The sequence below is a fragment of the Anticarsia gemmatalis genome, chromosome 10 (genome assembly GCF_050436995.1).
Source record: "Anticarsia gemmatalis isolate Benzon Research Colony breed Stoneville strain chromosome 10, ilAntGemm2 primary, whole genome shotgun sequence".
Lineage (NCBI taxonomy): Eukaryota > Metazoa > Arthropoda > Insecta > Lepidoptera > Erebidae > Anticarsia > Anticarsia gemmatalis.
The window spans coordinates 9,465,224-9,491,281 of NC_134754.1; the positions used below are offsets into that span (position 1 = coordinate 9,465,224).

The 26,058-nt window shown below is 34.9% G+C and overlaps 1 protein-coding gene across 2 annotated transcripts; it reads right to left on the reverse strand.

The window, feature by feature from the left end:
• Positions 1 to 639: 639 nt before the first annotated feature.
• On the reverse strand, positions 640 to 24,691 carry LOC142976098 (uncharacterized). Of its 2 annotated transcripts, none has more exons than XM_076119325.1 (6): positions 14,482 to 14,846; positions 7,776 to 7,945; positions 7,531 to 7,635; positions 2,511 to 2,663; positions 1,841 to 2,014; positions 640 to 1,669 (listed from the first exon to the last, which is right to left on the reverse strand). In XM_076119325.1, the coding sequence occupies exons 1-6, from the start codon at positions 14,732 to 14,734 to the stop codon at positions 1,481 to 1,483; spliced, it is 1,044 nt and encodes a 347-aa protein (XP_075975440.1). In that variant the 5' UTR covers positions 14,735 to 14,846; the 3' UTR covers positions 640 to 1,480. The 2 variants fall into 2 exon arrangements, with proteins under 2 accessions (XP_075975440.1, XP_075975442.1); XM_076119327.1 differs by lacking the exon at positions 14,482 to 14,846 and adding an exon at positions 24,427 to 24,691 and having other exon boundaries at positions 642 to 1,669.
• Between the last annotated feature and the right edge of the window lie 1,367 nt (positions 24,692 to 26,058).

Sequence of the window (26,058 nt, forward strand, 5' to 3'; positions counted from 1 at the left end):
TTTATTCCTGTGTGATAGAAACTAATGGATGTTGTTTGTCGGTAAAAGTAATATTGTGCGGTGACTTTTTTATTATTTTTCAGGTCCCATCGCCTCGGTCGTACTAATTTGTCGGAGACCAAGTCACCAATGCAAATATGTCGGGTGCTGTGAATACCTTGTGTAAAGATATGAAATTGTTTCCAAGCCCGACTCATGGGAACATGCGTGATCCTTGACTGTGTAAGTTTGTGACTTAGGAATATTAAAAGTTATATTTGCTTATGCCTATTTTATGGGGTCGTTCTTCAACTGTTTACGTTATAATTGAATTTTGTTTCTTTTTATGTCTTAGGATATGCAGTCAACTATATGACGTACTTAATTATTGTAAATATATAGAAAGCACTTAGATAACCACTATTTTTGTAAACAACTCGGCTGATAAAGAAAAAAGGATCAAATTGTGGTGATTTATCTTTGGGAAACAGGATATCAGTTATGGTTTTTTCTAGTTCTTGTAGCAGGTTTTCATCACTACCATTTTCAAAAGACATTTTCAGTGTAATTTATGGTGGTATTGTATCCATTGCTCTACCGATATGTTCATACCGTTTTCCGTCTTCTAGAAGTAAGTGGGTTTTAGAAAGGAGGAAGTAAGGAAACATGAAATTAAATGTAATAATAATTTAATTTTGCAAACATAGAAATTATGTTTGCCACAGTTATAAATAGGTACTATTTGAACTATACAAATAATGATTAAGTTATAAATACACTGGCTCTTTTTTTTACAATAATATAATTAACAGCTCTATTAAAGCTAGACATATTTCATTGGATTTCTGTAACATATAAATAGTTAACAAAGAGTCAAATAATAATACTAAGGAAAGTAGGAATGTAATGTACAATTAAAATTATTAGTCTCAGCCTCAAGCTAACATGACATTACATAGAAAAGATCGACAACAGCAGAAGTGAAACCCTCCATTCATCGTTAGACGCACTCATATACCGACTCACGACTCAACAATTTCATCAACATTCATGATATTGGAATGTAAACTAATACTAAAATCTAAATTAAATAATACGAATAATAAAAAAAATTGAAACTAAGTGGAGTTAAGCGAGAAATAAATAAGGCCTTGACTAGGATAATCGGGAAATTTAGAATGTTAATCAGCAGACAATAAATAATACATTTTAAATTCGTCACTATTTACAACAAAAAAGGAACTAATTCGTTCTAGACCAAAATGGCAATGTAATGGCAAAGACAGTTTTTTCTATACATTAATTCGCTATTTAACAGCCAAAAGATGCAAATAATTCTACTAGAAAGAGTTTCTTGGGGCTATTTATACCGAAGAGGATTGCCGCGGCGTCCTGCCACGAGATGAGCACCAAGATTAAGTAAACAGCCAATAGATACAGAGGGTTTGCAGTTTTTCCTTGAGTCGTTGGCATCCGAACTCAGTCACTACTACCGACGTATTCAAACAGCTTTCGTTGCAAGTTTCTGTTCTTCCTTTATTGCAAGTTTTTCGAACACCTGTATTAAGTATTCCAAGTAGTTGAGAGTGTCTCTGTAGAGGAGCAATCCGTAACTCATATCATCCTTGAGGTCTTTGACCTCGTGTTCGTCGAGTTGTTTGATTACAAGCTTGCGGTCCTCCATTATACCCTGTAAACAAATATATTTTCATTAATATTTATGCCACTTTAACATTTTGTTAAATTTATTGAAGCGGTTTAGTTTTTCAAGGGTGGGTAGATAGGTTTAGTTTGGACACTATATAACTAGATTTTACAATTTATGTAATCATTTAACTCAATGTATTATAATGATACTTACATGAAAATAGCAAAGCACTTGTCTAACGTCGTGCATGGTTTTGTTCATGTTTTCCTTCAGAGTATCATCAGTTGGGATGTTTTCACTCAGCGCATTCTCGGAGAAAATGTGCAAACCCGCAACAACCACCTTCAGGGCCATGTACATTTGCGGAAGCTTTTCGTCGATATTTTCCTGTAGAAAAGAAAATTATATTTTAAATAAACCATCAAATAAAATAAAAAGGCAATATGGTAATAGTATTAATTATTTCAATTAAAGATAATCTTCGCATTGCATTAATTAAAAAGTTGACTAATTTGATAATGACAATACAATCTCGATGTGATTATCATCCTAAATTCAATTACATTTTCGATTGCCGCTACCGTATTGCGAAACCATTGTGTTCTCACGTAAGCGATAGTCGGCCGACAACAATAAGTGCCACCGACGATGTTGATTCTTTGAAATCGATTGAAAAACTCATACGGATGCACGTTTTTGGCATCAGCGAATTCACTGCCCTTCGATGATTGTTTTCGTTTAGGAAACGTCAATCTGGCAACGTCCGTCTTATCAAAAACGGAATAGTTTTGAAAATTGTTTAAGGAAATAATCTTTGAACAGGAAATTTCTGATTATCTCATACAAGAGAAAAACAAGTAATAATTTCAAGAATATTGCTTACCATTAAATCCTCAATATGTTTATCTGGCATCTTTGAATCGAGGACTTTCTCCTTCGGCAACGCTTCCCCATACGGTGACTTCCTGAGCCAATATTCCGACTCCCAATCACGCAGAAGATTTGCGGAAAACGTCGGATAACCATGCATTTTTGCCTGAAACAAGTAAGAATAGTATTATAGAAACATATTTTTTGGCAACAAAACTATCAATAATTTACATTTACTATAAAATAGTTACTGATACAATATCATGTTTATATTGTTGAATACAAAGATGAAACTAAAGGACAGAATGATTCAACTCTTATTGAGTACTGTTGTATTCTATGAAACATGAAAATAGATCAACGAGTTAATACATTGCGTTGATTGACTTTCATGGAAGAGGACGATTGGACGGATGATGAGTCCGTGTTGTTTCCTGGTCTGATAGTATAAATATGGTTTAAGAGGGGGAACCTATACCAGTGCTCGTTTGAGAATGGAAAGAAAACTAGTGAAGTCTGTCCAAATTTTAGTTAATTTTGGCTGTTTTACTTTTTTTTGGGTACGTATTTATTAACTGTAACTGAATTCTTGTTTTTCATTTAAATTTATCAGGTATGAAGCTTTTAGTTTTTGTAGTATCCTGTACAAGAAATCTATGAGTCGTTTTGTGTGTCCCGAAATTTTGTAATAAACTTCATGCGCTAAATCAATATCCAATTGGTATTAATATGTATTGCTATAATAGTGTTATAACTTCGAAAACAACATTCACGAAACCTTCAATAAAATAATATAAGACTAATCTTATAAAAGAGCAAATCAAAATATCAGCAAATGAAGTTAAAACACCTACGTACAAACACGAGTTACCTAGTCACAAATTGTTCCTAGAAATGACAAACGTTTACTGCTCTCACAAGATGTGACCATTGCCACTAGACCTATAAAATACTAACATTTTATACACTCTACGGGTCTAACTATACTAGTGTTGTGCACGCTACCAACTGCGATCTATTTATTTAAAGACGCCATCTCTCAACTAGATAATCACAAATAAAGACTGCGATTGCTATCGATATTAATAGAATGATATTTTGTTTCTTTATAATTGCGTTGACAGATTCTTTATATCTAAATAGATAATTAGAACAAAAATGTCAATTTTTAAATAGGTGGTAGTTGATAGGTACGAATTAAATTAATTAAGTACCTATTAGGATATGTAGTGATATCAATACTAAGGCACGCGATTATCGATATCATCGTTCAGCGACGGTTGTATGAAAGGTGAGATCGAAACCAGAGGTTTGCCGCCACCGACGACATTTCACGTAACAAAACCGTTTCGACATTAAAATTTGACACTACGTCCAAAGCTCACGTAACGGATAGAGACTAAACGAAAACTGACCTTGTACTACACGCACAGAGTTCAAATACCTTTGACTAGTGATAAACAATCGGTGGACAGGCAGATGTAACGCTACCGCAGTTAATGGCCCTTATGTACAAAATATTGTTACACGAACAATACGACTAATTAAAAGATTGCGAAATAAAAAGAACTTCGAATATGTCGTTGTGCAGCCCGCTTATCTGTTACGATCAGGAAAGTTTGTCCAAATATTAATTTGCTCAATTGAAATTGAGATACCGCTGATATAAACCCGGCTGATAATACGTGTAATGAAATAAATTTACGATTATTTCTTTGGAAATAAACCGAGGTGCGGTGTATGAATGAAACCGAAGCGGCGATATTATACACTCCCAAAGTAGTTAGTAATTGGGATTAAAATTAGGGTTTACGGTGAGATTACATTTAAGATGTTTTTGAAAAAAGGTAACGGTTTCAAAATCGGTACCGCGGCAAATAAAAATATCGTGGAAGTTGAAACAAAACAAAATTAAAGAATGTCCCAGTAATCAAATCGTTCAGAGATGGAATGTGCTATGTAGTAGTTGGCACACTAAATGCACAGGTGTGCGTCCGGTCCATCAAACCATATATTATCCGAAACATTACCTACACTCGCTACCAGTTAAGATTGTCAAGTATACGTACTGAGTATTGGTATACTAGTCCATATTTAAGTAATTACTCGATTGAAAATTTTAGTTTTGATAAAAAGTATTCACTTATGGTTATCATATGTTGCGATAAAAAGTAATAAAAATAGTTATTACTACGGAATCAAATTAAACTTTATAACTGTCGAAGAAATCAATGGGTCAGCGCTTTGTAATGGCTGTGGGTGGGCGATCAACTAAGAAATTCGACGACTTTGCATCCGAATGCCTAGCTCAAAACATCGGAAGCTTATCAAATAAACATGCACCCACACATGCGCAGACATTGATGTATTTACGGCACACGTACGCACCCAACGCTCGCAGACAGCCTGTCGCCCGTGTGAACAACGCTATCGTACTATGTACGTACATACATACATATTGTATGTACGAGCTATGTAATTCAGAGTTTATATAGCAATACCATTGCAAAGATAAGCGTGGCAAATGCACGCCGGTTGTGACGTGCGACATACTGCGGTACGATCGGGATCGCCGATCGGGTTACATCGCAATCCCTCGTCCATTAGTTTATCATAATAACGTTCAAAAGTTTACGAATGCTTTTTTAAGGAAGCAAGTTGAATTCCACTGTCGAAAATGTGACACCGGTGTAGTCAAAAGCACGAGTGTTATGACACATTCACACGGTGGCCGGTGGCGAGTCATACAGTACCGGTAGAGTTCGTTGAATTTGTTATTGCGTTCTTAGTACAACGCGGCCAGTTATTATTTATACGGAATGGGCTTGACGACAGATGTAGCAGCCTGATTTATTTAGGATATATTGTATTTTTACATAAAACTTAGACGTTTATCTTACTTTAATGGGATGACTAATATTAACGGGATGAGATCGAAAATTACGATAGCAACAAGAATTTTTCTCACAGTATTAGCAATCAAGCCAAAAATGCGACGACCTTGTCGTCTATCAACAATAATGGTTCATCGCCACGATTTGCGTCTAAATCGCAATAAATATGATACATTAGTATCCAATGACCGACATTAAGGGGAGAGACAGAAAAAAATCGTCGGGCAGGTGTGTCGCGCAATACTAATGCGCAATCAGTATTCGATGCGTATGCGCACCGTCCTGTACCTCGTTCCGGCTACTGTGAGTCGATAATGTCGTTTTACGAGGAGGCAGCGGACAGGACGTCGCCGTCGTTACGACCGTCGAGCCTATTACAATGCCACCATACCTCATACGCGAACATCACACTGGATAACTGGACACATTCGACATAAACGCTTCCATTGTTCCGCTACCATCGACTGTCAGACTCTCAATAAATCTATTATATTGACAACGATCACCGAAATGTATACGCGACACTGTCAACTACCGAGTCATCCTCAAATACGTTGGTAGAGAACCATCTATAAACGATGCGAGGCGCGACGTCGACATCGCATTATTTCTCGTTGATCGGCTCACCTTACTTCCGATTCGGAAATTATTATATTCTTAGGATTGAAATGATAGAGTCGCCATATGAATAGTTGTATTAACATGCTAAAGGTTTGTTTCTAATAATTCGTGAATGTTTTACGAATTCTTAAATGTAGGTTGAATTGTCTGCGATTCTTATGCGACGAATAACGATCTGATAAAACGGTTAGGTGTTTTGTTTTTAAGTAAACAGGTTTTAAGTAATACTGCAACGCACTGGTAAATGGACTAGTTCGAGCAAAAAATTAAGTAACGTAACAATATACGGACTTGTAGTGGATAAACTAATTAAACCTAAGTTGAACAAGTTATTGTTACGTTGAATAATGACAATTCATTTATAAAGCTATTTATTATTATAACAAGATTGTCGATATCAACGTGGCGTCATTCAAATGCAGTGCGAAATTATAATTAAAAGGGAGGAAGCGGGCGGCCGGACGTAGAGACGCGGGCAGGCGCCCGCGCCGATGCAATCTCTCTTCCACGGCTGCGCGAGCGCCTCCGCCCAGCAGTAACGCACCACGGTGAGAAAACCGCAGTAAAATCGTGCACACCATGAATATTTAATCGACCAAAATTCGTACGAAACCCGTTGCTTAAAACGATATTGTTTTTAAATGTATTTTTCGTCGTTTAGCAAAATGCAAGTTATGTCTGAATATCGGTGTAAAATTGTTCGAGGTAGTAAAAAAGTTTTAAAATATCTACTAATAATAGGAAAGGAAATAGGTGCGCAAGATGGTGATCCATTAAGTTTTTACGCGCGCGTTAATAGAATACTATAGCACCTCTTACAGACTCTCATACATAAATCAATCATATCTGCGTAGATAGAAGCGCTAAAGGCTTGCGTCGACGTTAGACTTTAGTTTTATTGGTATTGGTCGACCGCAAGCTCCGTCCGTTCATTTGACGCGACGCGGCGGGCATATAGATGTGTCCGCGAATACTACGACGATTGTCTCGTGCAATATCGATGAATGAAAGCGAAGAAAGACCTTCGAGCACTCACGCGTTTGAATCTTGTAGTCAACGAGCGGAACTTGTATAGCTTGTAACACCATTGCCTATAGTTGAAACAACTAAAGACTGCTTAAACTGATAGTTGATATACCCAAGATTTTAATAACAATCACGATCAATAATCTATTTCTCATTTGTAGAGCTTAATCTATAATATAAAAATAAGTCGGGTTTTCCTTCCTGACGCTATAACTCCAGAACGCACGAACCGATTGCCACGGTTTTGCATTCGTTGGAAAGGTCTCGGGCTCCGTGAGGTTTGTAGCAAACAAAATTCAGGGAAAATTTCACCGACCTCCACGCGGGCGGAGCCGCGGGCGACCGCTAGTCAAATATTAATATTTTCTAAAAATGTTATTATCCCTTTTCATGCGGGACGATTTTTTCGAGCTGATGATATGGTTTCCCCTCTTAAAATGGTACATATTATATGTGATGATTTCAAAATGAATAATACTAAATAATACTTACAAATGATTCGCTGTACGTATAGGCGGAATCACGAGCCGTTTTTGCTACAGAGGCGATCTTACGCGAGGCGTTCCTTACGTGATCCGCTGCGAATTCTGTTTTTGACTGCAAAGAAAAATGCATAGTTCAGAATCTCATGTTTATTGAAAATACATTTAATTTCATGTAATTAGTCTGAATGTTGAACTGTGACTAAAAAGTTGAGTTGGTGATAAAGTAGGGTTGATGTTGATTTGGTGACTTACATTGGTATTATTGTCATAATCACAGGGGTTTCCCCACCACTTGTTTTCTTCCGTGTCGCGTCTTTGTCGATCCATGGTGGCTCGGCTTCGATGTGGCGCCGCCGACGACCTCGGTGACAGACCACCGACCAACAATAGCAGACACACCGCCGCACAGACGTTGACGTATCCTGAACAAAAACAAAATCAACGTTAAACACTAATTTACAACATATTAAGACCTAAACAATACACCATAAATCTATGCACACGATTGTAACTCGTAAGTATATAGAACTTCTTGTTTCTTTGATGAGATATTTATAGCCATAACGTTGGCCATTGAAAACCATGTTTAACTATCTAATTAATATTAATTGCTAGTGCATATGTTAAACAGATAATTATTCAAGACACGGCGCTTGTGAATGAACGTGTGGCCTATACGCAACTATAAAATTCCTACAAGTGCATCGGTGTGATTCATAATTTAGTTTTGAATGAAAGCTCCCATACTTTTTTCAATGCATCTTATTCAATGAAAACGCTCAAGAGCCACTTGTTCCGTATGCGGCACGCGCGATGGTATCGATTATGGTAATCGATGAACATCCGATGAATAAATACATCGCGGCCCAGAGGTGGACAGCCTTTGCTAATTGTCCAGTGAACCTGTGTGAATCACTAATGTGCCACTATTTAACGGTGGCGCGGTAATCGGACGGACATTCTTAGGATCGGTCACTCGATTCAATTACATATCGATTGTATGATCGATATCTTAGTTTTTCCTAACACAATTAAAAATTACGTATTTTCAATACAAATAAAGAAATGATAACGTTGCATATATTTTGCGTAATTGTATATTATTAGTATGTAAATAGGATATATTTAGAATTGTCCAATAAAAAATGATAAATTGAAACCAGCAACTGTCGTCTCTATAGAACAGAAGGTGTCTATCGTTGACATAGAAGTATTTATTGACTTGACATTCGTTTTACTCGTTAAAATTGAATAATATTATCACCTCTAAAGGAAATAATTTGATGTGTGATTGACATATTTTTTCATTTGATTGTAATGTAGGCGCATCTTGCACCTGTCTTCATTGTGCCCAAAAAACCTGCGTTTGCACGTTATTTCAATAATTGGATATTGTTTATACATTTTCAAATTCAATAACAATCATAAATCATTGGAGTATGTCAATAGAGACATTGAGCGACATGTCATTTGAATAATTGCATCTTTATAGGCGGATTGATTAAAAACCAATATGTATAAAAAACAATAAGATAAAGTCCACAACTGGCATTGATAGCAAACATTAATTGGTGAGACGAAACAAATACGGTTGTTGAACTATCATTAATACTGCTGATAAAATGTGTCGTCATAGTAATATATTATGAGCGTAATGTGATAAATACTATTACGTGTGTGTAAACAATGCCGTCACCGACAAACTGTCATATCAATTAAACCAATGCATTGATAACAGCCAGTCGTCACTGATAATTAGATAAAAAACAATAATAATTGGGTTATCTGTTGTTTAACGCGTTTTGGTTGTACAAATCTGATGACCTTTGACTTTGACGTTAATGTAAAAAACACGCTGAATTAATTGACAATAAACTTAGATTTTTTTACTAAATATATAACTTGCAGTTACTATATACTTTGGAGAATATAAGTTGGCGAGTTCTTTAGTCATCGTAAATACCATTGAAAATGTATGAATGGTTTAAGGTTTGTTTGTCTCTTGCAAAATTTTGTTTTCAGGTTTTCAGAAATTATGAATTATTTCGCAATTATTAGTTTATGACACAGCTAAAATCATTGGCCCACAAAGTAGTAACGATTCACGCGCATAGAATGTTATTTATTTTTTACTGTTTTGACTCAAGGTGTGAATCACGAGTATTATGTCTGGTAGTTAGTGACTAATGTAGGCAAAGATCTCACAGGTATTTGCGATAATAATATTACGTTAACGCACATTTGCATTTTCCTCTTTACTTTCAGGTGAAATTTTCATAATGTATGATAATTAATTTTACATGTAATTAATTATATTTAGTTGCTTTAAATACATCATATTTTTATTTTATAACAACATTGAGCAGGACTCGAATCCATCAATACACTGACACAATTGGCACAAATGTGTGCGTGTTATTTTTTCCATCATCTCGTTAGCGAGCTGTGTCGGTTTCGCTCCGAGGGCCGGAGGCATGGCGGACAAATAAAAGAAAATTATAGTTATAGGGCGCCCAGTCTCTTATTATTTAACTAGACTCTGTGAACTGATACCGATTACCCCCTCCCATCCCCACTTAAAAAAGAGAATGATATCGACACAGCACGAACATAAAGAAACGATTTGCATAAACAAATCCCACTCATTAACTATGCAATCCTAACTAGCTCTGATTTAGTTGTAGGTTATATTGCCCTCTAATTGACACAATAATAATGTTGTACCAATTGGGTTACAAAAGGCGACCGCAAAGGTGGAGTCGGGCAATAACGATCATGTCAAAAGGAAGGTCCGACACACAGAACACGCGTTAAACACACGATCATAACATTTTATTAGTGCTCCGGTCAAAAGCAACCGCGAGACCGCGCCGTCAAAAGTTCATGTACAAAAAAACAACAGGTCAGCTCGTAAAAGACGTAGAGTCACTGTGGGACAAATATTTTCACTGAGTAACCATGAGATGAAGATAAAATACGAAGTTTAATAACTGTTTTGATTTTTAAACAAAAGTAGTATGTAATTTACAAGCAATTATTTCCAATTTATTTGCAATAGGTGAAGTATTAAAGAGAGAAAAACATAAAAATACATGTTTTTATAAAATGTCAGCGTCGTCAAGATTTCAAATGGTATTACGTATTTAAGTATAATTAAAACAAATGAATGTTTGTTTTTTTCTAAAGGGACGGCAAGTAATTGATATCCTCTTTATATCCCCAACCACTTATACGTGGAGATATTTGAGATGAACAATGAGACTCGATCGAATTCCTTAGCCCATTGAAGAACTGACCGGGCGACCATAAAAACCGTAGATACCTACACGTAGGTAATACACAGGTTATAAGGGGGCATAAAAAAGTAGGGACCGCGTCGGAGGTCGGACCGACTACCCGAGAAACAAAGAGTTCGTTTATTTTTTAACAGCTCGCCCGTTCACAAAAGAGGGCTTCGCGGCACGAAAAACGACCCAAACGAGACCATCTTGTTAACCTTTTTAAAAAGAAATCGCGCGCCCGCTAACTAGAATTTCGACTCGAAAACCAAGAAAAGTTCGCCGCAGTGTACGGCGCACCGGACATCGCAGGCGCCTGCGCAATCATTATGTAAATTCTGATTATTATTGTTATAAATGCGGTAAAAAAATCTGATGAGAGTTGCGGCCATCATCTTAGCGGCTCGTTACAAAATTCCCGTCAGTATAATTTGACGGGTTATCTTTTTCGAATCTCGATATTGTTTACACGGAGAGCGGAGCGCGATCGCAATAGAGCTGAAGCCCTAGATCATTAACGGTAATACTAATATCCGTCCCCGTGACATTACATAGAAAAGGCATCATGTTTTAGCTATAATAGAGGTTTAATTTGAGTCGGTTCATCATTTTGTTAGTAGCCGGCTAACAACCGATGCGCTCGTAAAATTTGACTGCGCATAATAAGGGCGATTATCGCTCAGAGAGGCGCGTGGCGGCGCGTATCACAAGAGTCGCGGTGATACCACTCTTCATTACCTGAAAATCGCTCTAAATGGTAATAGCGTCGCGAAGAAGATTGTTGATCGACCCTGTCCGCTTCGAAATTAACGAAACAAGCGAAAATTTAATTTTAATAAGGTAACAACTGACATTATGTATTTTAAGTAACTGTATTTTATCGGCCGAACTTAAATGGTATCTTGTTAGGTGTTTACAGAGGTGTAATTTCAGTTCTTATTCGCTGAGTGGAAAGACTAATGTATTTTTTATGTTTATTGTGCTGTAAAAAGAGTTAATTAGGAGCATCTAAGCTAGGATCGACATCTCTCACTAAATGAGTGACAGCTAAACACTGCAATTATGACGTTCCCGTCTCACTGAAATAACTGTTTATAATTGACGCGGCTGCCTTACTACGCGTAAATGAACAACGTTTTATGTGAAAATGTTGCTAATGAGAGAGTGGATCGCAGCCCTAATGACGCGGACATAGTTCATGAAATCGAGCTTAGAGCGTGTACTTTGCTTTAATTATTATGACATTGCTTTCTTATGGATAAGCATCCTAACAATATACAAAAAACTGGCTACTGCGCGGTATTGTTTGGAGATGAGAGGCTGTCGAAGTATTTTAAAATTAATTACCGGTAGTTATTTATCGCTCTGGAGATCTCAAATAATTTCATATTAGTAAGTTTACTTACTATAATGATTATCCAGGATACTGTTATCAATTCCTAGACTATATGATTTGACAAGTTTTCAATTATTGATAACCATAGAACAAACGTTTAAAAAACTTTCTTTGGATATAATTTACTGTTACTCCTTTTCTATTTTACACTACCTTAATAGTTGTTTAATCAGTGCTTCAGAAAGACAATTTACTTGGTGCTGTATACGGCATCATTAAAGGGTGTACAAAGTCAGTAGTCCTGTAATGACGCTACATAGAGCTGTCAGAATTTTTTAATTCAAGTCCCGCGGCAAACCTTTATTTTTATTATAGTCCATTTGTGACATCCTTACGATGTTTCGATTTTATCCCACACGGCGACACGAGATCAAATTGCGGTAATTGTGATTTACTTAATAATAAATAAATTCCAATTTTGATCTTTCGTCACTAAAGTTCAATTGTAAGTATGGTTCTTTGAAAATTGGTTTTCCGTAAATCAAATTGATTGTACTTAAAAATGTTTGTGAATGTTTATGCATTTATTCGGAAATTGATTCTGTTTTACCAATCAAAATATTATTTTTCCCTTACTCGAAGTGACTTCATTTGGAAATTTGGATGACCGCGTGGTCTGTACCCGAACTAATTGTTTATGCTAACTAATGACTAAAGGACCATCGAAATAATTTGCAAGGATTTGCGAAACATATAACCATTTTTTTAGATTATCTTTACGTCTACGTAAATATAACTGAGTTTATTGTAATAAAATTATAATAATGAATGTTACACGTAAACGATCATAGTTGTTACAACAAGTTACAAGTTGATGATTGATATATTTTTTATTACTTTTCCAGGTGAAACTTCGACCAGTAGAGCCCGATAGACGCACTGGGTACCTAATATCCTTGGGTTTTTACTTTTCTGCCAATGGAACTTATCACCGTTTGATAAAATTAAATATATGTAGGTATTATTTCCTATTATTATACGCAACTCGATGCTAGTTCCGGACGGGTTTACCCAGTTCTCGCAACTACACCGAGATTTATTAGAACTCATTAACTGGATATAAATAGAATTTCTGCATAAACAATGTTAAAAACCTTTCCCATTTTTGAATTACTCATAAATAGTCGTTTTTGAAATATTTATATTGAAACAAAGTTGAGTTACAGTTATCGGCGATCTCGATATGTGATGCAGTCGTGATATGAATACAAAGGGCACCAAAGAAAATAATCATAATACAAAAAGAGGAGATAATAGTTCTCTACAAGTAATCTAATAGGCTAAGGTTTTTTATTACACACCACTTAAATCATTTCTTGGCCCTATATAGAGAGCGACCAAGCGATAGTACTAATTACGAAATAACCCTCCGCGCGCCGCTTGGACGTAACTGTCCGGCTCTTAAAGGATAGAAACATTTAGTCAGATATGTCATTCCGGTAACAGAACGTTACTTTAATTACAGTTTAAGCCTAGTTAGTTAGCTCTGATCTTCGTGTTTAACATTGTAAAGGGAGACTGAGCCAAGTTTTTACTTGTAATGAAATTGTAATCTCGATTGCCATGGAACGAGACAGTAGGTACCGACAATGCGACGAGGATGTGAGAATAGCCGTGCGTTTGTCCGGACCGGATACTTAGTTTATAAATAAATAATGCTTACCAACACTTGGCTAGCTTTTATTATGATAAGCACTATTTATCGTTGGGGACTGTACCTGTTCTACTGTTGTTACACGAGCTTTATTGTCTAATCAAGATATGGATTTGCTTGGAAGATTTGATTGTTTATTTTAAAATAATGAAATTATGACAAAGTTTAAATTCAAACATTAGTTTCTAAAATATGTTAATCTGTGTGAGGGGAAGGTTGAATTTTGTTTGGTGTATTTTCAATCACATTATATTAATATTGGAATTTTTACGAAAGTGATAAGCTTTCAAGGATCTGACTGATATTTTAAAGTGAAAAAATTAAAGCTCGATATTTAAAAAATAAGCAAAATTTAAACATGCATGAAGTGTGACATTTATAAATATTTGTTTATATGACAAGAAAATCGGAAAAGTTTTTCAGCAACTATTACTTAATAAAAGTTTGTCCAGATTACTTATTAAAAAAAAGGGAAATAGAAAAGGAATCATTTTAAATTCCATAATTACGACATTAAGGATAAATAGTTTAAAAAGATATAGAACTGTCACTTGTAATAAAACATTTACAGGAATATGAAAATAGTATGAGTAATGTGTCAAGTGTTAGTAAATATAAAACAATGCTTACTACTTCTGGCTGCACTCGATCTATAGGGTCGACATTTTTCCACAACACCACTATCACAGTCACTATATTGGCTAATTAATCTAGTCCTAGTACATTGTTCACATCCAGACGGCCTGTGGACTACCTTCGGGTAACCGGACGCCGGACACACCTCACGCTTGCAACAACTGGTGGTCACTTCCATCTTGAGTCTTACTATAACAGTGCCGGTATTCCTGTATAACGCACACGCAGGTATGCTAGTGTGATCCATAACAGTTGACGATCGCAACTGACATCCCCCAAAATGCTACTCGATGTGGCACGCGTCGTGTCGTGTGACAGACTAAATGATTTTGTGTGAACGCGCGAAGGTAAAGGCTAGTACAGAATGACGAGGTGACCACGTGTTAATATAAAGGCAGTGGGGGGCGAGCGTATGGGTTTCCCGTTTAGGTATGCCTCGGCCAATCGTGGGCGGTAGGCGGGACCTGTGTTCCCTCCCCGTTGGACGGATTATGTATGCCGAGGGGTCCGTTTGGACCGCATCCTAGTAGATAAGGGTTATCTTTTATTGTATTTACATTTTTATATACATGCTGATTATTGCACTCCTTAAAATCGTACAAAGATGTTACTAGATTAAATTATTTATAGAAAAAGAAAGCTGACCTTTGACTTTTCCCTAATGTTTCTAAGGGAATGGCAAAAAAGATTATTATTGGCGACAATATTTTCGGAGAAAGTATCTTCATGATTATTTAGTACGCTCGCTCTATTTTTTATTAAGTTTATTGAGCTTGCCGTGTGTAAAGCAAGAAAAAAATCTGCTTAAAAAATATATATTTAACATAAAAATCCCAAAAAAAATATTTCTGGAATATTGTTTGTAAAAAATGTTGACCCCATATATTATTTGCCTTTTTTAAATGAAAATCTAAAGAAGTTTTGGGTGGCCTAATTTTTCGTTTAAATTATGTTTTAAAAAACGCCTTTATATCAAATGTAAATATTAAATTATTTCTTTACTTTATCAGACTAATTCAAAGCAAGATAGGCGCCAAACTTTCAATCAATTCAGTTTAATTTGGCAACGTTTGAAATATCTCGTATATTTTTAAGATGAATCATAAGAAAACATGTATATTCAGTTAGTCACTTTTCTGTTGACTAAGTCACAAGTATTTTCATTCAATTTTCATATTTCCATGAGTGAAGCGTCTGTAGTTTTGTTATTATAATCAAATTAGTGGCATTGAAACATTGAGCACCTAGGTATTATATTTGTATATTTCCTGCAAAAATCTATGTAAAATTATAAAAAAATGATAATAGATTATGGCAACAAGTCTAGTTCTTTCCCATTTCCGAGCTGCACGTCATGACGTCAGTGTAATTTTAAGCCCTTGATTACGAGAAAACATTTAGCGGTTTAAAAAAAAAGAAATAGGATGGTCACAATAGTGAAAGGAAATAATTATTAAGTCTTTTATAGTTAATACTCCGCAATGTTGGCATTATCTGATAAATGTTTTACAAAGACAAGTGATTTAGTTCACCCTTTGATTGTCTAATGAGTAGCCGTTAGTAATTAGGGCTTGCTTTTATAAATAGACAATTATTATAAACTCGAAAATTATTAAAAACTCTTTGTGGAAAATCCAGTAGCCGGCGTGCTAATGATTTCTTGAAGTAAAGAAAGGATCTAATGGGTTTGAGGTTTTTAATTTTTTTTATACATCTTTTGTACATTTCAAATTGCATGCTTTCACTTTATACTGACCATGCCATTACATTTTTTTCTTGTTAAGATAATATTTGAAAATTAAATAGAGCTGTTAAATGATTTGAACCATTTAGTATAAAAAGTATTAATTATAATTATTTATACTTATCGCTGTTAATATGATACAATTTTTTGGAATTATTTGCAAGCTTCTAAATAATATTCATCATAATAACATAAGTTTTATGTTGCAGGATACTTCAAAATCTTACAAACTATGAAGAGGGAAAACAAATAAAAAAGACATGCGCTATATTTCAATTATTCATATTATCATCGATTTAAAATCAATCATCATCATCAGGGAGCATGTAAGACTCATGGGTAAAATAAAATTAAAATAAAATAAATAAAATTTCACGATGGATTTCCCAAACCTACAGTCCTTTTTAGGAATATTTTATTCATTAAAACATGATCACCCAGAGTCCGGGATGACGTTTCACAATTATTCCATAAAGACTTTAGAACGGAACAGGTGACTAATCGGACATTGTACTTGATCACACGTAAACGCACGTAGAACTAAAATTACCCGTACCTAGTATGAAATGTATGAATCAAATTGTAGTACTTGATTTCGGTTATGCATTACCGGACATTACGTCATAAGTAGTTCTGTGAATGAAGTGTAAAACACCTGGGCACATCAGGCCGTAGTTTCCTGTTGATCACAAGGTATTTTATAGTAGCTAAGCATATAATGATAAGGTTGTTTGTCGTCGCGCTGTCTGCGAGGATGTGGCTTCTTGAAATTATATCGTATGATTTCGCGAAATTCACTCACAGGAATAATTGTTGCCGATAAGACTAATTCCCATTGCGCTAATTCAAGATGGTTTCATATAATGGAATGAGTTGAGAGTTCTTAAGTGGTTTTCTTATTTTTTCTTACGGATATTGAGGCTTTCAAGATTAGGAACGGTATCAAAGGAAACGACAAAGTTTTCTTTATCATAAGATATAAACAAATAAATAGTGAATTACGTAGATAGCATGATGAGACAAAATCTTTGGTAGCGATTTTCTTCATAGTATTAAACCTGTGACAATTATGTTGTTATCTATGTATTATGATAAGAGTAACTGTGTTTTGGAATTCAAACATCAAACAAATGATCTCATTGATTACTAGCTGAAAGCATTCCTAGAAGGTAATCGTAAAATAAAATACACCTGGTAAAACCTGCAGTGTTTGATGAGAAAACAATCCGGAAATATAAATCACGATCGGAATGCACTCAAATCTTATATTGGGAGTATGACTCCTACACATTTATCGACCTCGATATTATTATCGAGATGTGATTAATAAGAAAGTTGCAACTGAATGAGAGCTTCGTATCGAGCTATTTTTTATATTACTTTCAGAAAGGCAGGAGATTGCTGCAAGAAAACTTAATACTACGATATGTCGATCAAGTTGTGCTTTCTGTAAATCGAAATGGGTATATTAGATGTTATTTTCTTTAAAGAAAAGTGTTACATAATTTTAATATTATTTCATGATTATTAATTTTTAAAACAGTTTAAAATCATCTCTATTTATTACCGCAAATGGTTGGCCAGAAACTCAATTATAGAATTTAAGACAATGCGAGGAAAATACATAATTGTGTTATATTCATATCTGCAATTTGGGGCAGTTCAGAGAGTGTGTTCTGCGCTATAACTCGATAGGCAAAAAAATGATGTATCAAGTTCCACAGAGCACTTTGGAAGGATAAAAGATCAGAAAAAGTTTTTAATTATTTTAATGTAAAATAAATAAATACTATATTGGGTATTTATCAAGGAAAATTATTTACATGAATCAAACAGTATTATGATAAATCCAATGGTTTTTACAAAATTAATTGGTAATGCTTTCAGCAGTCCAGTTTCAATAAATAATATTTCATACGTAGGTTTTTGAAAAATGGAAAAAGAACTCCGCTTGGTTATTTTGCCGCAACATAGCAAATTTAATTACTAATATGTTATAATTTAATTACTAATATATTATTTAAATAAAAAATCTATTTGGAATAATTCCTATTTATGACTCATGAAGGTGTAGGAAGACATGTATCTACAGAACAGTGAAGAACAATGAAATAAAGGTATTGTTCTGGTAAAGGATCATTGTGAGGTACCTGCTGTGAAGGAATTTAACGCCAGTGTTGAATAGATGAGGTCTTATTTAAGCGACAGTGTTGATAATGAAGTCGTTATAGTTATTATTGTCACCTGTTCGTTCAATATTGAATGAATATCGGTATTATGTTGCGTATAGGAAATAAAACGTCGCTATATAAATGATACTGTTTTTCGATCATTCTGGAAAACAATGCTGCTTATTTATTTATAGCCTGTCGATGTTTCAAGTTTCGTATTTGCTTCTAAACGAAGATGAAAAATCGGTATAAATATAAGTTTACATACTAGAACTGTGATACTAGTGTGTGATAGAAGATTTAATTGAACTCCATAGCATAGAAAATCAGTTCGAATGGAACAGATAATAATATCTATGCTATTATAGAAACACACTCGAAAATAACGCAACCGAAACAATTCCTATATTTTGAAACGTGTTGTGTCGCGTTAATTGCGTTCCATAAATAAAAAACCCATAAAATACCCATTAAATTTTCGCAAACTGTTTATTGGCTTGTAAAATAGCCGACTTCTGTAAAAGGACAGAACCTTTGTCCCGTTGCCGAATCGTTTTGTTTTACCGTTAACGAACAAATGTTAGACAATAACTCGTGCAACTTTCACTACGTTATATATGACGCAATAAATTGTATTGTCAACTCTGGACCCATTTTTAAAGGTGCCATTTTAGAGTTTTGTTTTCATCTTAACGGTAGTAGATTTGGGACCACTCTGAGGAGGTCTTAAAGCTACAAAAACTATCGTGCGACTGCCTTTAAATTTCACAATTGTGACATTGTTTACTGTGCACTGGCGGCTCTATAAAGGCGTATACACAATAAATGCAGTTCGTACGCAACACAATTAAGTTGCAACAAGAGGAGCGCCGTGAAATTTCGTTTTGTAACGGTGTGAATAGACGTATCATTGGATATTTGTGTTTGATAAATGGCTCGTCAACAATACGCCCCCTTTCCGGTGCGGGAAAATTAGAAAAAAAGTCCAGCACAAATTAAGATGTCACACTTGTTAGAACATGTTTAAATAGATGCTTGGGCGGTTGAGGTTTAGAAGCAATTTTAGGGTTGTTTGAAAAACTCGAGATTTGTGAAAAAAAGGTGTTGTTTTTATGACAATGCATTTAAGATTGAACCGAATATGGCAAGATGCCTTTCTGATACGTCATGATTATGTTACGCAAACTTGCGTATTATTACGTGTACCAAGTGGTTTTGTCTACCCCTTTGGGAAGAAAGCACCAGTTTATTAATGTATGTATTACATGTTTTTATGAAAGAGTTGATAGCGTCGGGTTTTATGAAAATAAGGCATCACTGATCGGGGACGCGAATGTGTTAATGAGGTCGGCACAAAAAATATGTACACGAGTAAAAGTTCTATCTTATACGAGTATAATAAAATTGAAGACTAGAGGGAAGAATTCAAAACTAAACTATTATAACAATTATTACTATGGAATTAAATCAACATTTCATTTCAGGTTTCCTTGTTTTTTCAGCATTTTTGGTGTTTATTAGTACTGTTATATATTTTTTTAAAACGTAATTAAACTTTTTTAATTGCATAATATTTTCACTTGTAACTGCACAATCAAACGCAATAGCGCTCAGGTGAAATTCAATCAGTATCGATACGGGGTCACTCGATGATTCATCGGAATCCGCATCTCAATGAACTATTATAACATAACCAGCTTTACGCCAGTTCAGTCACGTAAGGACCAACAAAATTCCGTATTGTGGTACAACCGATGTGTGTAGCATACGTGACCGGTTTTGCTTGTTCTTGAACAACTAACACTTATACCCAAGCATCAATGTATAATGAATACAACCGACGGTTTTCGAACGTTTGTTTATAAGATGTTTGATAATACATGACGTCAAATGAGATTTGGAGGCTTGTTACCAAGTAGTACTTAGCATTGCTGTTTGGAGGTCATATACGCAATCTACGTCTCGTAAACTATTGTTAGTCATATTTCTCTATAATCGTGATGCTATCTGGAGTTTCCATGTCTATTGGATTTGTGACGTCATATTCATGGCTTAAAACTACTATCTTTACTTACAATACGAAGAATTACGTCCTACGCCAGCTAAGCTAGAAAATAGTAAATTCCTTATTCATGTGGTGAGTAATATACCTGCCAGTAATGCATGTATGCATTATTAAAATGTATTTAGGTACCTATATACCATTTGTTAAATGAAGACCTCACAATCTCATACTTTGTGCTCTCTACACTATAATATCTTAAGGAAACTTCGTCCTCAAGATACTCATCCCTTTTAGATTCCCTAGGACTCAAATTGATATTGCTTTCCTAGGCAAAATAAAATGCTCCCCCGGGCGTGGGGATGCAATTTCATGCATTAACCAAGAAAAAAAAGGCAAAGGAAATGCTCTTTAAACGTAGCTACAGTTTCTTAATCGATTTGATCGTATGATTTAAGTAACTTAAAAACATACCTACTGATCTAATATTCACACGTGATAAAAAATAGAGCGATGAACTCCGGATCAGTTATTTCATAGAATTCTAATCAAATCAAGTTTGGAACACCTTCTTAGCGGCACGTACACAGTCCGGTGTGACCTTGATGTGTGTTTTCGCCTAATGACACAGAAATCCATAGAATTGAATCATAGTCGTCTTTCAACATAACAACAAATACATGCAAGGTATCAAATTATGGCGACACTATAGCTTGATATTCAGTGTAAGTCGCTTACAAATAACGGCATAATCAATCGTAAGAGCATTTAATGAACTAAATAACTTAATAATATTTTTCGTAATGAGACCACCGTTGTAAAACTTTCTCAAAATCCCGAAAATTGGAAATTCTCGCATATCTTCTGTCGGTTGCAGCACAAGAAAATATTCTTAAAGAATCCATTAAAGGAGAAATCTCACTTAGGGGTAGGCATGTACGACACAAACATAAGCGTACCGCTATTAAACAAGATATAACAGCATAATTTCGTTTGATTTGACATGCCGAAACAATTTAATCATTATCTCTGTCGGAAAATTAGTTGAGATATGTACAGGCGAGTTCGAGTCGAAAAGGAGACGGCATAAAGTGGTGATTTAAATGTGGGAGGCGGCGATCATAAGTCTTGTGGGCTAGGGAGAGGTATGGGTCAGGAATTGGCGGTATTCGCCAACGACCGCAGTGGAGCGTCGCTGCGAGCCGTACCGCCAGCCGACTGGGTGGGCACGTCGCGCCGGTTGGCCCTTCTGCGCTGTTTTTGCCCTCCATTTTCAAATTTTAAATTTTGAACTGTGCGAAAACAATGCCTGTTCGGGAGCTTTTGTTCCCCGGACGCACGCGATCAACTCAGATAAACGCCATCGCACCACTATCATGAAATATTTATACTATTTTTAACCAAACTACAGTTCATAAGTTCTATTTATTTAAGTAAACGGTATAAGCACTGATGATATAATAATTAAATCGTAATTGGCAAGAAAACTTAAAAAGAAGGGTGCACAATTAAAACATTACTTTGCCATCGTCAAATTATGTCGTAATTAGCGGGACAATTAAAATCGAAGGTCATTATAGCGGCAAAAACTGGAGTGGGAAGTGATCCTCTTTTTGCCGCCATTATAGATTAGCTATGATGTAGAGGGATAGTGTAATTTAGAAATTTTGTTATAACTATTTTTAATTGCTACGATAGTTTGTGGTTTTATGCTTCCACGTGAATAATTTTGACACACGTTATTATTGCAGCGAGTGAAAATATGGGATTCACAAAAAAAAGAGATCTATTAGCAATAATATGCTATGTGTTAGACATAAAAATATACTAAGCACAAGTATTAGCTATTGAATTAAGATTCGATACGAGAAGACGCGAACGGAAAACGGGGATGCAAATCGCCTAATTTTAAGCTGAACCGAGCGGATAAATCGAGTTCCGTTTCTGGTATTCGAGGAAATATGCAGTCACTATTAATATTCATAGGCGTAGATCACTTCAATATGTTCGTTATTTTATAGACCATTGTTATGTTCATTTCGGGATATAAATAAATTACATGATTATTATTTCTAGTAGTATTAGAATTGAAGCTTGTTTCATTGGACCTACAATTTTTAACTATGATTTCGTTCAATTTAATCATAAATTCAATGTGATGTATATGCCAAAATATTAAATTAATTAATTCATGTTATAACTTTTGAAAGACTATTAAGCCAATTCAAACATGTTGGGCAACAAATGGGGCACCACTCACTAAATGTCAGTCCCGTGTATTAGAGAGCCAGTCTTTTGTTATTTACTGGGCTCGTTATCAAACTCCGAGTAAGTATTCAGATTCAGAATTACTAATATAGAGGTAAATTCGAAAAGACCAATAGCATTTTGTCTGGCCTGAGACTTTATGATCAGCAGTCGCAAGATCGTGATAAAAATCCACGAGGTTTTAAAACAACAGCCTCTGCTCCTGCATACTCTATGTCAACATAAGATGGACGGGCTGTGTGAAAATACCAATCGTTTGCCGTCGCTTGTCGACATGTGTGGTGTCATTATTGTAACGGTACACGCACAGGAAAATACCTGGGAGAGAACTAAATTGTCATTTTAATTATTAATAAATAATTGCCGTATGTGGTGCGTTGGGTAGTGTATACGAATGCTGATCTGCTCTCCAGGTCGATACCCGGGTCGGGTACTATTAAACTTTCTAATTTATATTAGAATATTCCTCAATAGTAGACGGCATTTAGTCGGTAACTAACTAACATTGTTAATAGCGAAATATCGTATCGCATACACATCAACTTAAACTTTCAGATATAACAGGCGTGATATAATTTATTGTGTATGTATGTAAATAATTTCCGTATGTCGAAATTGTGTTGGGGAAATTTTTTATGACTTGTTACACTTACGTGTGATGGTTTCACAAGCGAATGGGATTAACCCTTAGGTACAAACTGAAGTCATCATTGAAAAATGATGAATATTTTGTTGCTAACATATTTTGCAAATACGGAAAGGAAGCCTTTGTAAGAGCTTCTTTATGCAAAATATATGCATAAATACATAATATCACGCCTTTTTCTCGAAGGGGTATGCACAGACCAAAGAATGTTACTTGGTATGATCCTTACAAACTTCTAAAAAATATATCATGTTTTCCATTTATCAAAAAATATGCTTAAAGAAATCTGAGGTAGAACCGACGCGTATTCTTTTCATTAAATATTTTCTGACTGTATTTTCATTGATAAACAGTTAACGTGTAACATTTAAAATGCATGTTTTCCTATGAACGCAACTGTAGCTGGTAAACCTTATGATGAATCTAATTAAATCGTCGATTGAGGTCGATGTTCGATTTTGTAGTTTGGCGAAATACCATGGGATTTTTTTCATATACCTTTGTCTACACATTCGAATATAACAGGTGTAATATAATTGAAAGTAAACTGCTGAATTTATGTCAGACTTAAAAATATTATAATAAAATTGTATGATGCAACACACACGTATATAATGTTTATTTCTCATTGTTTTTATAGAATTTAAGTGTTATACTTTAATATAATATTGTTTGTGTTGTGGATTGCACAAATATGGTTAAATTGAGGATGAAATGGATAAATATTAAAGATTATCTGAAACGGATGCTCTCGGACCACAAAAATAATTAAAAAGTAACGCGTGAATAATTAAAAACTATCTAAATGCCATAAAATACCAGTAAACTTATTATTTTTTATTTTGCGGTTAAAGTTTAGAGAGTAACAATTAGAATTTCTTAATTGCTACCAGAGATACGTTTATCTTCAAGAAATAACTGTCGCTATTCTTACAATACCCATACCGCGTAAATTCCTGTATCAGTAACCAAATTCTACGAGAAACTAATGATTTGCAAAATTTGTTTGACGCGTAGAAGACCATTAGTTCTGTAGACTTTTAAAATGTGCAAAATCTACGACTACTTCTCTAAAGTACTGTATCTAAGCAGAAAAATAGAATTTTACCTGAAAAATCTCTATACAAACTTCTTTTATCCTTCGCTGAAACCATTCGTTCAACATGATGACAACACTACGATTCCCTTCCCGCCGCACCTAACTAAAGATCCGATGTCCACTATTCCCGATGACAATTTATAACACATGATATTTTACCATGACCTCACATAAATAAATAATTTCTTCAAAAATAGATTGACGAAAAATATTATAAAATCAAATTCGAAATTTCACATTTACATAAAGTGATGTGAACACATAAGTCAGCGTGATCTGTCAAAATTAGCTCAAGATAATCCATAGACAATCTAGATGGCCGCTTAACTATCAAATTTAAAATTAATACTTTTTATAAAGGAGGTCGTATTACGAGTGCCGCTAGCCGAGTAAATCCTTCTTCGTGGTAATAAGTAAGCCTAATACGTGATGGCCAGCATGCGAGGTGCTACAATTTTTTGTTGTGTTTGCGTTATTTTATATTGTGATTACGATCAATAACAAGAAATTGTATCAAATGTACTATAATACTACAAATAGACAGTTTTGTTTTTCACGAATTTCATATGAATTTTGCGACAAACATCTATGACTAATTTTGTTATGATCGTTTGCTAAACATTCTTTTTATCTGTTTCTCACTTGTTTATGAAAATTATAAATGAACATTCAAATCTTAAGGGAAGCAAATAAATGTTAAAAATTTCTTACCTTAAGAATACGCCGAGTCGGATGGAGAGCTGCTCAACCTGTAACAAAAACAAAAGTATTAAAAAAATAATACTCATGACTACAAAAGACAGTGCCGCACTTAAAAATCTACAGTCAATTTTATATTTTAAATAATTTTTTGCGTCCTAAACTAATGATCAGTCTGCATTTGACGATAATTTAGTATTTAGGTCCGATGTTTAGGCCTCAGGGCTGCAAGCAATGGTTTTCGTGACCTAGATCTTTTTGAACACATCACCAAAATGTATTGAGCTCCAGCCAAATTGCCATCGTCATAGGATGTTATGAATATTAGTCCTTATGGGTATTAGATATAAGATCCCACATTGATCGTCAATTATCTACGCTAACGTTCAATTAGTATTGGTCAGTAATATCGAAATTACAACCTGTCATATTGCAGACACGATCATGAGGAACAAGAGAAGGTCATAACAAATAATTGTTACTACGAGCTATGAAAGAAAAAGTAAAAAATAATATTTTGTATAAGTATGCATAATTTTTTTATCTGTTTTTTTGTTGAGATTATCGAGTTGGTGCCAAAAATATTATATGAGCGCTCGTGGCAATCATTCCAAAATTAGAAAAAAAATGTTTTTCAGTCGCACGAAGAATACCTAGCTGTAGATTTAGAATTTCTTTACTCAGTTTTCTTTGAAGGTAGACTAGACCCAGTGCAGACAAACCATGTTTTTCAATAAAATAACATTTAAAACGGGTTTGTTGACATTTAAAATATCACATAAAATAAACACGAACATCCATTAAGATGGAGTCCAGTACCTGTCTTTGTGGTCCGGATCAGCGTATTTGAAAGGCCTTAAAACTGCAACCAAAATTGAGCTTTTACTGGCTATTGTCCTGGCGACACTTTTACAAGTCAACGTCATGGCGCATTGTCGCTAT